Source organism: Nyctibius grandis, chromosome 1 (genome assembly GCF_013368605.1).
Source record: "Nyctibius grandis isolate bNycGra1 chromosome 1, bNycGra1.pri, whole genome shotgun sequence".
Lineage (NCBI taxonomy): Eukaryota > Metazoa > Chordata > Aves > Nyctibiiformes > Nyctibiidae > Nyctibius > Nyctibius grandis.
In genome coordinates, this window is record NC_090658.1 from 14072524 (window position 1) to 14087995 (window position 15472).

Below are 15472 nucleotides of genomic sequence, written 5' to 3' on the forward strand. Positions count from 1 at the left end.
AAGGATAAGAAACCAGCCTTCCTTGTGTCCCCAGCCTGGCCCTGCATCCCCTGTGAGATGCTGACCCCCTGTGGAAAGCTTTTAGGTTACACGTACGAGGCTGCAAGAGCTGAGAGCATTAGCTCAGCACTGGGGAAAGGAAAGGTTTACTTAGCCCCAGGTACCTGGGACCACTTTTCCCTACTAGAATTCATCCATTACTTTCACTTGCCCAGCTCCTCCCTGCTAACCATGGCATGTCACCTTTCTGAAGATCAGTAGAGACACAAGAGCTGGAAAGGACTACAGCATCACCTTCCACTCGCCGTCCATCCCTTACAGAGGCAAGAGTCACCAAACAAGTCCCATGCCAGGCTCCCTGCACCCAGCATTTGGCAACCTCAGCAACCCGATATCAAGCACATCTAAGCAATCAGCAATGGGGGAAGTCAGGTAGAGCCCAACCCAGGGGTTTGCAGCCAAGAGCAGTCCTTCATCCCAGTCCCACTCTCTGAAAATGAAGACTGGGGGTGTTTCCCAAAGGGCATGAGCAAAGGGAGCCTGCGAACTCCATCTCCCTGAAGCTGACCTCTTCGGGGCAGACAACTCTGCAAGTGAGACCTTGCCATGCTGCACCTGCATGGGCGTCTGCTCACAGGCAGCATCCCACCCCAAAACAAGAGAAAGCACAGAGGGCCCTGCAGCCCCGGTGCAGAGCAGAGACCAGGCTGGACCACAAAAAGGAGTGAGCGACGTCTCCTCCAGCCTTTGTGTGGCAGCAGTGCCTTTTTCTCTCTTCCAGTCCTGGGAGATACAGGTGCGCTGGTCAGACATCATCAGTCTTTCAAGAGGGCTTGTGAGATGGAATCTTCCACAAGACACCACCGATGGCCCAGGAAAAACATGGATGGTGATGATCAAGCCCAGGAAAAAGCAGCCCAAATGTCAGCAGAGGGACTTTCTGGGCATATCTGCAGCTACCAGGCTGGTTTCAGCCCCCATCACACAGCACCTTCCCCACGGACAGATATTCCCTCAACACCTCAGTCACTTCACCTATAAAATAAAAATAACATTAAAAAAACCTAAAAATAAAAAACTTGTTTGCCTGTGTCAGTATTTCAGACCAAGGTCCAGTCTATACCCCTCTGTTGCTAAAGCAGGGTTTCTGCAGTGTCCTTGCTCCCCCTGCAGCAGGTACTTTCGCACCGTGTGAAGGTTTCAAAGGTGCTTGAGCAACCAAAGTGCTCAGAGGTATCACATCGGGTGACGTACAGCCCCTCGTATGGGGCATTGCCTCGCCCAGCGGTGGATACCAAACACAAGATTTAATGAAAAGTTATGACTGAGAAACGCTCCATGACTTCAGAGAGATTTGAGACTCCATCTCAGTGCGAGACCTTTTGCTGCCTGCACTGTCAGTGCATTGAAAACCCCCATAGACAGCAAGACATCCTGCCAGAGCTCTTGCGTTGGCTGCCTGTGCTTTGGGCAGTGTTGGTGTGAAGAAGCAGATGCCAGCCCCACAACTGCTCACTGGGTTCACTGACAGGAGTCATCCTCGGGACCGGTCCCTGCTCTCCAGGTCAGCGGGGTCAGCACCGCTGCGCTGACACCAGGAGGGAAGAGGATGCTCATCAAGTGCTGCCGCCCGTTCACGGGACTACTCTCAGCAGCAACCAGGAAGCGCCTCTCCTTTTAAGTGCTTGAAGGACAATTGAAGTGCTAAAGATTTCTCCAATCCCCTTTAAAAAATAAGAAAAATAACATTAAGGCTGGCAGGCAGCTTATAGCACAGGCCCAGAGGCAAGCTCATTTCCAAGCAAGTCACTTCGGCGCACAGTATTGCTTTAGATGGAAAATTGCCTTCCACGCCAGAGTCCACCATGAGCATCACCCCCAGGATGGCCAAAGATGCTGGGGACTGCACGTCTGAGCCACGGCTTTGCACCAGCCCAGCGCTCCCCATCCTGAACCTGTGCAGCACAGCGAGTATCGATTCCAACTGGAAGCTCTCCAGATAGCCAACGCATGGGGAGACAATGGCAGCATCTTCCTTTCTCCCCTCCCAGCCCCAGAGGCGGTGAAGCACTGAGCGCTTTTCCCCTTCTGAGGACAAACAGGCTAATTTCAGTGCACTCAGTGTAAAACGTCGTAGGTATCTGAAATGTGACCAAAACATGTCAGTCGAGGGCCAATGTTTAATTTCTCACTCGCTACTCACTCTCACTACTCCCTGATCGAATTGGCTCTGTTGATAGCCAGAGGATGCTGGGGTTTTCCTATTTGTCAGCACCACAGACTTAGCGGAGGGTCTGAAAACCCGTCAGGTGTTTTCCCTCCTGCCTTCCCCCCTGCTACTGGGGGCACAAGCTCTGCGGTTAGTACTGAGCTGACGATCTTTGTGATGAGGTGGAAAAAATTGGTTTACGGCAGCTGCGGCTCTTCCCTGGCGAGTCCTACCCCACCAGATCCAAGCACAGACCAGCCCTTTCTCCTGTGAGTCCTGCCCTCACATCCGCCTGTCCCACAGCGTGCACAAACCATGCCGGCTCCCCCCATGCAGCTCCAGGCACAGTGGATTCCAACAATATCTTCCTGCAGGATTAAATACCTAGCTCTACCCTCCTGGGCTGCAGACTGGGTTTCTCTACAGTAGCTGCTTCCCCCAGTGAGTGCAGGCTTTGGGCTTTCTTTAGTCCCATTAGAGGTGGTAATCAAGGGGTCAAAATGAGATTTTTCTGAGCACTCTTGTTTGTGCTGGCTTGTCGAAAGCATGTCTGTGCTCCTTCTCCTCTAATATCTGAACTCCGCTGCTTCTTGCTTTCCCTGCACAAGCATCTCCAAGAAGCATTTCCTGTATCTGGGAGATAGTAGTTTAAAACGGCACAGAGCAAAAAATCTCTTGCCAGTTCTCCAACTTTCTATCAAACTGAAATTCCAGAGCCAGTTTTGTTCGAAAGCCACTGAGCAAGCCAGCTGGGCAAAAAGCACGTCAGAGCTGTGGAAACATTACATTTTGTTATTCTCTCAACATTTCGCAGAAGAAATAATTTTCACTGAGCCACCTGGGGCGTGCAGGAGACAGACGAAGTGTCAGATTGAATAGGAAAAACATTTCCAACCATGTTATCTGGCTAATGCAGAAAGCAGTGAAAAGACCTACTATTCAGGGAGGAAAAATAGACAATTAAAAATCTGTAGTCATCTTAACAAGTCCCATGAATTTTAACAAGGGAAGGTCAGTGTTATTAGACAACCTACCCAGCCAAGCCATGCTCAGAGGTTCAAAGCTAATTTCATTTTATAGGCTACTGCTCTTCTTGAGGGGAGCCTGTTCCTGAAGGGTTCCCAGATGTACTTTTGGGACCAGCCCTATGACCCTCAAGCTCACCAAACTGCACTTCTGCACAACCGGAGCTTGGTACATCCAGCTTCACCCGGACAAGCTGCAACACACTATGCCAAGAGCATCTTTTTGAATGGCTCTGGTGCCCCCTCTTCTCCAGAGAAGATGTGCTCAGAAGTAGTGTGGCTGATCTTGCAAACCAAAGTCACACAAAAAGCCTAGACAAACTTTTCTCTACCTCTTCCTCATGAGCATGGATGGCTTCATCCAGCTCAGCTGGCCATCAACAAGCTAACACCAGGGTCACTAGCCACAAAAGCCTCCTGATGCTCCTGTGTGGGGAAAAATCATTGTGCTTTTGGTCTTTGGTACGCAGAGGTAGCAACTTTGCTGGGCAGCTGCTTGGGAAGGTCCTTGGCACAGCTCAACAGCGATGGAGCAAACAGCGGGTGAAGAGAGATGCTCACCAGCTCTGCAGCCTCCACGGCTGCTGTGTGACGGAGGGTGGCATTTCATTTTCCTCTCCGTCACGTAGCAATCCACAGCCTGGCAGAACTCATCACTGGAGCAATTAAATCAGGAGACAAGAGCGGGTTGAAGATGTTCAGAAAGAATTGGTCCATGCTTCCCATGAGGGCAGGATGTCTCTGCACAGGAAGCCTTTGAGGGTCACAGCACTGACCTCACCTCTCACCCCACAGTTAAGGGTGGGTGACGTTACTGGGAATGAGGGGATTCAGGCTTTGCTGATGTTAATGCCACAGGTTTTAAGCCACTCTTAGACACTTCTGGCACTCCAGGATGTCAGGGCTTCCCTCCTCAGCCCTATAATGAGGGAAGAAAACCACTGCTCACCTCTACAGATGGAGGGACTTAACCTGGGACAAGGGAGAGGGGGATGCTTAGTGTAACCACCACTCTTCACCTGAAACCACTCTTTTCTCGCTAACTTTGATATTCAAGATACAAAATCAATTCCCTGGCCAGGCCTGAGTCCCAGTTTCTTCTGCAGCTGGGAGGAGTGCTCTTTCTCATATCTGTACTCCACGGGAGAACAGAGAGGATCCTGCTGGGTTTGGCTTGTCTACGGGATCATCTTGCAGCTGAGTACTTGCACAGACTTACTTCAGAGGAGTCCCTTAGGCAGAAAGTTTCACTCTTTAGCACTCTTATTGGTTCCTATCTGCTCACATGATTATTTTTTTAATTGATATAATGTTTACACACCTAGACTTTATTTTAAGCTGCTTTTGTTTTTTTTCCCTGTCATTCTTCAGGTTACGGGGCGGGGGGGGGGCGGATGGGGGATGAAGTGATGTTGCCACACAGTGTCCCCTACAGACTGTTGCTGTGAACAGCCAGGACACCTGATTGCAAGGTGAGTGGCAAGAGCCACCTCCAGCGCTACCCACCTGCAGACATGGGCCAGGAGATAAGTACAGGGAGGAGACACCTTCGCCTCGCCCCAGATAGAGCCAGATCACCCCGGGGTGCTTAAAAGAAAAAGGGTGGAGATGGCATGACATGAGGTATGATGTTTCTCAGCTGGTGGGGAAGAGGGGACGGTGCCTCCCTGCAAGGCATGGTACAACGAGGGCATTGTGAGTCAGTGGTGGTTTTTCTCCATCTGGAAGCAGAGAAAAGTTTCCCCATCATCAGTCCTACACACACACATCCCCACACCAGCCTCCATCAAGGTCAGAAATAGCACCCAGCACATACCCCAACACTCATGCACCAGCTTATCACGGAGATGAGCAGCTGAGCTTCTCCTTTTCCTTCCTGTTGCAAAATCCTACAGTAGGAGCCTACCAGCTCACGGAGGTTGAGCAATGCCATGCAAGTGAGTGACAAGACAGAAGAGAGGCTTTAGCAAGTGTCACCTCGAACCCAGGGTCCACCGCCACACTGAGCCATGCCCCACGTCAGAGGGGGACAGCAGGGAGACACTCACGAGGGATATGCACTGTGGAGCCTGCAGGTTGGCCGCTCCTCTCACTCAAGCCAGGTGGGCACTGAGAGTCCTCCTCATCCTCCTTGCCCAGCCTGGGACCATGCTGCCTGGAGAGGAGAACCAGACACCTGCCCTTCCACTTTCTCACCGGTGGGCCACCACCAAAGCTGGGCAACAAGAGTCATGGAGGGGCCCAGCATCATCATCACTGACCTAACTTAGGACACCTTTCTGCTCAACCCTGCAGAAACAACTTCCAGATCACTGTTGCGTCCTGCAAGGAAAGGGATCTGAAGCCTTACCTCTCCAGTGTTGTCATCAAGAGATAAAGCATCAAGTTCAAAATGGGATGTGGGTTTGATCAGTAAATTTAATCTCCTGAAGGATCCACACTACAGTGATTCTAAGGCATTGCACGTTAACGATGAATATAAACAACCTAGCATCTTCAAACACTCACTAAGAGGTCTCCATGCCTTAGGCTAAGCAATATTTTACATCCCGAGCACATGCACATTGGCAACAGCCCTGGGCGGCCCAGGGCTGCAGAGTGACCTGGATCCTCACGTGGTCATTTCCCTTCATTATTGCAGGAAATTGCAATTTAGGCTGTGTGCAGAGGGAAATGTCCATACCTGACAGGAGTGCTGATACAGCTTCAAGGGTCTCAGAAAGACCCTGCAGGGCCACATCCCAGGGAGCAGCACAAGGAGGGGATAAGCCAGGAGCCGGGGGGCGACCCAGCACTGGCCATGCTCTCCCCAACAGGGCACCGTCCCACGAGGTCTCAGCATGGCCAGTAGAGCCAAGGGTGGGACAGGGTCCACCAACAGCCCCAGATGCAGTGAGGGGATGAACCGGGACCAGAGTCCCTCCAGGGAGCCCGGTCTGGAGCAGGAGAAGGGTCTGGAGACAAAGCTACAAGGCAGGTCCAAGGTCTGTGCAGCAGCCAGGGCTGGAGACAAGAACGTATCTAATGCAGCTCAGAGAGGGACAGGGAACCCAGGCTTAAGCTTAAATGAGGTCTTCGGCCATGGGCAGAGGAGGTGTGTGGCTGAGGGTCCCAGATAAGGTAAAAAAGCCAAAGGCAACCTGTACCCCATTCCTCAACACTGTCTGAGCTCTTCAATTCTTGTGATAAAAGCTGCTGTTTATCAATCACCATCTCTCACACATATAAGATGCCCTTCAAAAAAGCCAGCTAGGCTGGATGCTGCCAGCCTGATCAGGTGGGATCAATACTTCTGCTTGTTCACACTAACGAGGATACAGCCCTGTTGTCTTCAACTGACCATGCCACAATGGTGGCACACCAGCAATGCCCCCAGGCTCCAAAAACATCGTGACTTTCACAGCTCTGTGTCTCAGCTGTGCTTTGAAGAGCTGGGAGGCAGAAGTCCATGTGAGTACGGGTCTGCAGGTGTGGGCACTGCTAAGGAGAGCTGCGCTTCTCACCTGGTTGGTCCTAAATCTCTCCCTGAGTCCCAGAGCCAGGAAAACACTTTGGGTTCATGAGCTGCAGCAGCAGCAAAGCTCTGCCCTCCCTGAGTTTAAGGGAGCATGACCCCAGAACTGATCATCAGATGCAAGCGAAGCATAACAGGAGACAACATGAAATAAACACTTCCCTGGTCACTCATTCACGTCTGTCACCTACACTTGAAAAAGTCAGGCAGCAAATGCAGCTGAAAATGATGCATCAGCTGAGCGACCTACCACCAGCCAGCCAAGCAGAAAGACCTGCCAAGTGAAATGCTCTTGGCAGGGAAACTTCCACTAATGCTCTTAGCCTGTTGCAAATGCAAAGTAACGTGGCCCACAGTGGAAGGTGCTTAAATTAGGTCAGCCTTTTTTTGGCGTTTGCTCCGAGTGCAGAGCACGTAGGGACAATCACCAAGGCTGACACTCAGCAGCTTGTGAGGATGGGGTAATCTGCGCCGTTCATTAGTGCCCTTAGTCATTGGCATTTCAGCATGAAAACACAAGACCTTTGAATTCAGGAGCTCTTAACATCCAAACTCATTCTCTCGGCCACTCTTTTTCCCGCACGCTGTTTAGAGCTGCTGGCTAATAAATACAGCTAAAGTGGTGAAAATGCCTGGTTATGTCCATCTGCATCCTCATTTCTTGCCTAGTCTCCTTACTAAGGAGATCAGTGCAATTACCCTCCAGGCCTCAAGCCAAGATGGGCAAACCCACCAAAAGCATGATGGAACCTCTTCACCACTGCCTAGTGCTTGCATACATAGGCTGGAAAACGGGGAATGAGCATGTACGAATGAAGGGAGTCATTAGAAAAATGACAAGTGAAGGCACCGGAGCAGCTTGACACCAGGATTTCCTCAGTCAGCAGGGTTACTGACCCAACAACGTGGCAGACAGACACCTGCAGAGTCACTAACCTGGCTGGCAAGAGGAACGGGCCATCTTCATCCATGGCACTCAGCGGGAACGTGGGAAATGACGGTGGGGAAGCAGGTGGAATAATTCCTATCGGATCGGAGCATGTCCTGGATGGAGATCCTTGGTGTTAGGCAACCAGCTCATCCCCCTGACAATGTGCATCAAGATGTGGCCTTTTGCTCACCACAAGCTCATCAAACCCCAGCAATGATGGGAGGGGGCATTGGAGAAATGCCAGAGACAGAAGACACATTCCTAGGAAGTGGCATTTCCCACTAGAAGCTTGTTCTCTGGTTACTCACTCTTGTTTTGCTCACTGTCATTAGATGCAAGCCCACCCATGCCCAAAGATGTGGTTGTGTTAGCTCTCCTCAAGACAGCATTTTTTAGGCAAAGAATAACAGCACCTTCTCACCTCGAGCTGCTTTCTCCAGCCATCAGATCACTTCTGCAGCTCTTCTCTGCACCCCTCCCACCTTCCTTTCAAGACAGGACCACCAGAGCTGGACAGAGGACTCTTGGGCTTGAGGATTAACATAGGGCACAGCAGAACACTGGACTTACTTTATCCCTGGGTGAGATTTACACCAAAAGGAGTACGTTTACTTTGAAACACAGAGAAGCAAAGTCACAAGACAAAGTTAGAAATACACTATTAGGACTATGCAAAACAAGAAGCATCCCTGTTGTTCACCTCAGCACCTTCACCCACTCCCAAGACTCCTTCTCTAGAGCTGTCACCTTCCCCTATTACCTGAAGACAAAATTTCTTTCAAGAGGATCCTGCTCCTTCTTTCCAGTCTTGCCCCAGGAATGAAAAACAAAAGACCACTCACATGCACGATCCCAAACTCCAGTCTCAGTCATCTTCTGCTTAGGGAAGCTTCCTTGTCTCTTTTACTTGGGTTTTGGGACATCACATCACAGGATATTGAAAAGCTACATTTTTTTTCCTAGATCTGAAGCTGTCTTTCCCTGCGATGCTCACACCAACCCCAAACACAGTGCCGGACTTACTGAAACTAGCAGCAACGCGCTTGACTGAATGAAAGACCCCACCAGGCTTGTACATGCACCTGGATTTACAGGGTTGCTTCTGGAGAACGTTCATGCTCGCAGAGCAGCCAGGTTTTGTGGACAATACCGATTTGCTAGAAAACCACACTGGCTGCTAGAAAACCAACTGGCTGTTTCCTTCTTTCTTATCAGTTATCTGCTGACTTTCCCATTGTTTTTGCAGTAGGCTGTCCTCAGGCTAAACAGGTTATCAGGGTCCTCTGTCCTTCCCCATGCAGACATAGCATCCCTGATTTCACTGCAGTGCAAATTCATCACTGTTTGCCAGGAAACACCTCAGCCAATTCTCTTAAGAGTTCTCAGGTGCTGATCCTCTCTGCCTAATGATTCAAAGCTATTTGCTCAGATTAGGCATCATTCAAATTCTGCCCCCTCCCCCATTAATACACAGCCAAAGCACAGTTCAGTCTCCCCCCAAGACAGGCTTATCACTGCTCCGCTCCAGGCACTTCTGCACCCATCTCTGCTTGCCAACAGGAGCTGTGATGGGTCAGGCACACATGCCAAAGCAGCTGTCCCTCCAGCTGCACCAGTCATAGTTCAGGTTATAAACAAAGTGAGCCGTGCTACTGCTGGGACTGGAAGGAAAGCCCTGGGGCTTTCTGCTCAGAAAAAGCCAGGGATCCAACATGCACAGACCAGGTGCCAGAGGAAGCAAGAGTCCCTGAAACACCTCAAAGGCAGTACAGGAAGACACTAGAGCAGTTAATTTGTACACCACACAGCTGCATGAACACATGCAGCCTTGCAACAGAACAGTATACCAGCCAAAACCTGAAATGATCACAGCCTTAGCACAACATCACAGCCTTAGCACAACCTTTAGCTCATCTTCCCAAGATCAAGCGTTGCAGACTGCAGTGTTTTCAAAAGCAGACAGTTTCTTCAGTGAAAACAGCTAAGGACTTCCATCGCTTACTCAAAAGCAGAGGCCAGGTTAAGGGACACAAAGGCATGGTTTATCTCCCCTGTGATCAGGGCCCCCATCCCTTCTCACCCCATTCTTTGGGCACAATAGACTAGGTCACAAATAAAAGCAAACCCTCCCTCCAAGACAGCAAAAGCTCAAAGAAAACCACACATCACAGCAATTATTAATTAAGTTTTTAATGTTTACAGTAGCCACTTAACAGGGATATAAAGGTTTTTTTTAATTGGAATTCTGACATTGGAGTTACTTTATTCAGAAAGCTGTAGGAAGACCAAAACAGCTGCTCTAAATATAATTACAAAGAAGAAAAACAGAGTTGAGATCATACTGTGCTTTAAGGGAAAGTTACATAGTTCAACGTGCATAGCACAAGCATATGTAAGTAGCCGAGTTAACAGGCATTGATAAAGCCCATCTCAATATGTGTTACTGCCTTTTTTTTTTTGCTTTTAAATCTGAGCAACTGGTTGCTGGTCTCCACTGGAACCAAGGTAGGCTTATTGGCAGCTACTGCGCAGTAGTTTAATTTCGTTTAGCCAAGGAATAGTGTACACTACGAAGTCGCAAACTGCGTGCTAATGAGAGAAAGAAAAAAAAACAGTTATCAGATTAAGAGCATAAACCAGTGTCATTAACCACTGTTCTACACAGATTTATTACCCTACGTAATCAAGAATGTACGCCACTTGCATGGCACTCTAGATTCACACTCTCCTCACAAGTATTCTGGACCACTCTTGTTAGTACCTGCTCAGGATGAATAATTTCTCTCAAATAAACTAACGTAGAAGCTGAGCAGTCAGCACTTCTGAAGATTACATTACCTCCTTTACCCATCCATACACAGAAAAGCTTTCAGCATGGGTAATACTCCAACATAAGCTCTCACAAGGCACAGGTAAGCACACACACACACAGCTAATCTGTACGCACACATGTCAAACCATTGCAGCTGTTGTAATAGTATACACAAGCTTCTACCTAGGTGCTTCATGGATCACTTGTGTGCAGTTATGCTTCTCATACATGCAGGCAGAAAGGGTACGTACACAGAGAAGCTAAGCCTGTCACTGTGATTAATACAAGTAATGAAGTACTATGGAAAAACTAGACTCAGGCCAGATCAAGGCAGATGCATTTGGTGCTCTCATTTGGAAAGCTCTAGTACTCCTTAAAGTGCATTGCCACTAGACAAAATCCCTGTATAACAGCTTGGTGGGCACAGAGAACAGGGGTAATCTGCCTCTTGTGATCAGTGCTTAGCCCAAAGCACTATTCACAGTAAGCTACGTTCCCGAGAAAAGTGTGTCAAGTCAAGCATGTTTACGTCACCATGGGACAAGAGGCTGCAAGAATAGTATGGGGACTCAGGACACTGGAGTGAGAGCCAGGAGACCTTGGCAGTTTCCTCCACATATCCTTGTGATCCAGACCATGAGCATTTTTTAAGAGGACTAAGGCACACACAGTCTTCCATGCACTACAGCCTCAGATCCCCACTTACAAAACAGGCTAAAAGGCCCTGTCTTCTCTGTCACCATCACCTGGCAAGACAAGTTCTGCAAGGGCAGTATCTTGTTAAGTGTAAAGGCATGAGGTCTCTGATCTTGGGTGGGGCAGACAGGGGACACTGACCAGACCTCTCTGTACTAAGCCTGCCAGAGGGAAAGGGCTGGAAACCCGGGGCCAGCACGCTGTGTTCCGGAGCCTACCTTAGCCATCTGCGGCGCATCATGGAAAGCGCAGCTCTGGAGATCAGCTGCTGGCTTGGGGCAAGTTGTCCGGCCAACCTCAGCCTTTATCATGTACTTGATTCCAGACACAATCTGTAACAAGACAAGTGGGCAGAAGCAGCTTTATTTGTGGCACATACAGAAGGGCTCTCTGATGAGAGAAGCCTAGCAGAAAGGCAGACAGTTTTCTGGTTACATGATGGGAACCAGAGCCCAAAAGTACAGAGAGGATATGTGTGGCAACCTTTGCAGAAGAGGCACTTGGCATCCTTTCAAAAACAGGAAACAAAATCCAAGTAAACAGGTCTCACAGTGCAGGTTCCTCAGTCAGTAAACAGAGACATGTTAACTCATCAGCAGCATAAACTAGTTACTAGCTTCTTCAGTGACACATAGTGCTCAAGGGCATTCAGACTGACAAGACCCAAGCTATTAAAAAAGGATTTTATTAATCTTCTGTGGAAAAAAACAGCTTGAACAACCCCTCAAACTTGAGGCCAGCTCCTTCTCCAAAGAAATCCCACAGGCCTCATTTTCAGCTGCTCCCCGGAGGGTGCCAGGGCCGACCCTAACGCCCCCCGCCCCGGCCCGGCGCCCACCCGGCCGCCGCTGTTTACAAGCCCGTCCCGGCACCCACCTGCCTCTGGGCGCTGATGACCCGCACCACCCGGCTGGAGTACATGTCGTTGCTGGCCTTGTTGTACTCCGCCACGGCGAACTGCAAGGCCCGCTGCAGGCCCTCGTCGTTCTCGACATTGTCGACGTCCACCGGGGCGCCTACGAGCCGCGGGCGGGTCACAGCGCCCAGCGCGGCGCCGGCGAACACCAGGGCCGCGGCCAGCAGCGTCAGGAACACCCCACCTCCCGCCATGGCTGCGCACTCTACCACGCCCCGCCGCCTGCTGCCGCCGCCATTTTAAGGCCGGCGGGGCGGGGCGGGCCGCGGCCTCGGCCCAAAACACACCGCCCCGTCCCGCCCCCTCCCCGCCTCCGGCCCGGAGCGCTGGGGGGGCGGGGGGTGCTAGCCTTCATGCCCCCGGCCAGCCTGTGCCCGTCAGGCTGTCTGAGGTGCAGCCCGAGCGCCCAGCTCGGCTGCCTGACGCCAGGCTGGCCCGTGAGGGGACTCGGGGTGCCCTGGGACAGGCTGTCTAGTCAGGCGAGGTGCCTGAGCAGAAGCTCCCCTCCAAAGTCACAGAATCACAGAATGTTAGGGATTGGAAGGGCCCTCGAAAGATCATCTAGTCCAATCCCCCCGCTAGAGCAGGATTACCTAGATCATATCACACAGGAACGCGTCCAGGCGGGTTTTGAATGTCTCCAGAGAAGGAGACTCCACAACCTCTCTGGGCAGCCTGTTCCAGTGTTCAGTCACCCTCACTGTAAAGAAGTTTTTCCTCATATTTATGTGGAACCTCCTGTGTTCCAGCTTGCACCCGTTGCCCCTTGTCCTGTCAATGGATGTCACTGAGAAGAGCCTGGCTCCATCCCCATGACACTTGCCCTTTACATATTTATAAACATTAATGAGGTCCCTCTTGGTGCTCCTTTCTTTTCTCCTCAGAAAGGCCACCGCTGTGAGGAGGAGAGTGTTTCAGTAACCCCCGAAATCTCTCTGTGCTGGGGACAGGCCTATTCCCTAAAGCCGTTTTCCTTGTGGAAACACACCTGTGTCCCCTGTCCCTCAGGGAGGGCACAGGAGGTAGGTGAGGACGTGGCATGGGCGTGACGCTGCCCGCGGCCCTCCACGGGGGTACGGGTGCAGGGGGATGTTTTCCGGCCTGGGTCCGGGAAGTTGGGAGACTTTTTCCAGGCTCTGCCTCCTCATGGGTTATTATAGCACTTATTTCCCTCTACTGCAGATGGAAAATAAAAACCACAGAGCATTTTAAGCTGCAAATGTGGCTCCCAGCACAAAACACCATGTGTCATTTCCTAGATCTGCCTCCACAGCGTTGGTGTTACCTCATCTACACTAATTGCTCCACTGAATGTCAGAGGGGCATCTGCGGCAGGGGTGGCTTCCCAGATTGCTTAACCTCCAGTCTCCTCTCGTAACCACAAGCCTGTCTCCCCCATCCCATCAGGGATCCTAAGTTTGGAAAGACAGGACCTCACGTAGCATGAGGGAGCTAGCTCCAGTGAGATTTAAGGCTTTGTGGAGTTGTTAGGCTAAGAGAGGGCAACATTTTTTGCCTGAATATCTGCAACACACCTCATAATGAAAAGGAAGGGGCTTGTGCACTGACTGGAAAGGCTACCTGCATGCTAGCAATATCCAGCATGAGAGTTACCACTAGAAAAATCCCCATGGTTGGCATCAAGCTGTGTGACTAATTCAACAGTGATGGGGTGTTGGGGTAGCTTTACAGCTAGAGAAAGGCATGAGCATGACCGAAAGCAGCAGAGAGGGGACTGGCATGTGGGACATGAGCCAGAGCTGCTAGCAGCTGCGGGAGTCTGTCTCCATTTATCTTTTCCCTAATTGGCCTTGGATCCAGACTGGATCAGTTTAAAACTCAAGGTTAGAGCTTGCCTACTGTCTTTAGAGGCGAAGACTCTCTTTTGCACTGTCAGTGACTGCTGCCAATGGGAATAGCCAGCTCTGGCCTAAATCAGTTACTCAGTTACTGCACCTCCAACGTACCTGCCAGGTCTCTTCCCTCTGCCCTGTGCTGGCCCTGCCAGCTCAGGCCTCCATTGAGCAGTGCCCCAGCTCCCAGCTGCTGGAGACACTTACCAGCCCCACGCAGCACATGCAGGGCTCTGTGCCTCACAGTACTGCACAAGGAAAGCATTGTGGGAGGGAAAACCAGTGCCTTTGGTATTCAGAGAGATTTGACCTTGCAAGCAAACGAGCAAGCAAAGTCTTAGCCCTGCTTGGGTCACCTCATTGGAGTTAAGGTATCCAGTGTGGCTTAAACTCACACCGGCAGGCAGTAAGTCAGCTCTTGGTACAGTCCTGGTGATCTCATGGTTATTTCTGCAAGTGGAGATCATACGAGGTGCAGGACGACACAGCTGCGTGCCCTCTTGCCTTTGCTTCAACACCACAGCATGCCCATTCAGCTGGCCCTGTTCTGCCTCCAGCCCTCACCAAGGCTTTCAGTTTCTTCTCATGTGCCAGTCTGTCACTGGCCCAATGAATAACTGATGCCACAAAGCCACTCCAGCAGAAAAGACTGAGGAAGCAGAGGAGACTTGCTTCAGTAATGTGAGGGGTGGTGACATCTTTTGGGAGGAAGAGGTTCATCCCTCTCCTTAAGCAGATAATCATTCATACGGTATGGAAGAAGCTCAAGACAGAGAGACACCATCCTCTCCAAGACAGGGACCATCTTGCCTGCAGAGAGACAACAGCCTGGGCACAGACGTGGAAAAGTTTCTGTCTTGAGTTTTATGAAGCAAAGGAGTCTGATGGATTTGCAGCTCAGAATTCAGCTTGGCCCCTTTCTGCCAAGTGACTCAGCCAGGTGCGAGAAGTCCTGAGCACTGATGGTCCTCGAGCATCAATATCAAAATTCCCTGTTCTCTCCCTTGGTCCTTTTGCATTCCTGCTCCCTCCCACAGAATAGAGAGACATATCTGGAGACCTGGTGGATGCTTGACAGCTTTTTTAAATGTCTGAAAGGAGTTGCACATTGGTCAATGTCATGTTGTCCTCTTCCTTGGTCAGCAACACTTCACTCAGTTGAACACATGTAACTGCAGAAAGCAGAGCTGGCCTATGCTCAGCAATGTTTCTTTGGTGCCAGGATTTCTCTTTACCTTTCCTAACAGATGCACCAACATTGATTCTGCAAAAGTCTGGCTGACAGAGTCCCTCTCTGACACAGTTCATGCCTTGCTCCACTGTGCAGCATGGCTAAAAAGGTAAACTTTCCCTTCGGAGTTCCTGGTTCTCCAGCTTGGGCAGGCCAGATGGACCCTGCAGACCCCCAATGAAAACAGAAGCAAGCTGCATTTGTTGTCTATTGCCAGTCCAAACCTCACAAAATCAGGATGTGAACCAAAGCAATTTTGAGAAAAAAAGGCTTGGCAAACAAATG

General features: G+C 50.5%; 1 protein-coding gene across 1 annotated transcript; it reads right to left on the minus strand.

The window, feature by feature from the left end:
- Positions 1-9853: 9853 nt before the first annotated feature.
- CST3 (cystatin C) lies at positions 9854-12346 on the minus strand. The gene is made up of 3 exons (XM_068402629.1): positions 12064-12346; positions 11406-11519; positions 9854-10268 (listed from the first exon to the last, which is right to left on the minus strand). Exons 1-3 carry the CDS (start codon positions 12295-12297, stop codon positions 10191-10193), a joined length of 426 nt encoding a protein of 141 aa, XP_068258730.1. The 5' UTR covers positions 12298-12346; the 3' UTR covers positions 9854-10190.
- Between the last annotated feature and the right edge of the window lie 3126 nt (positions 12347-15472).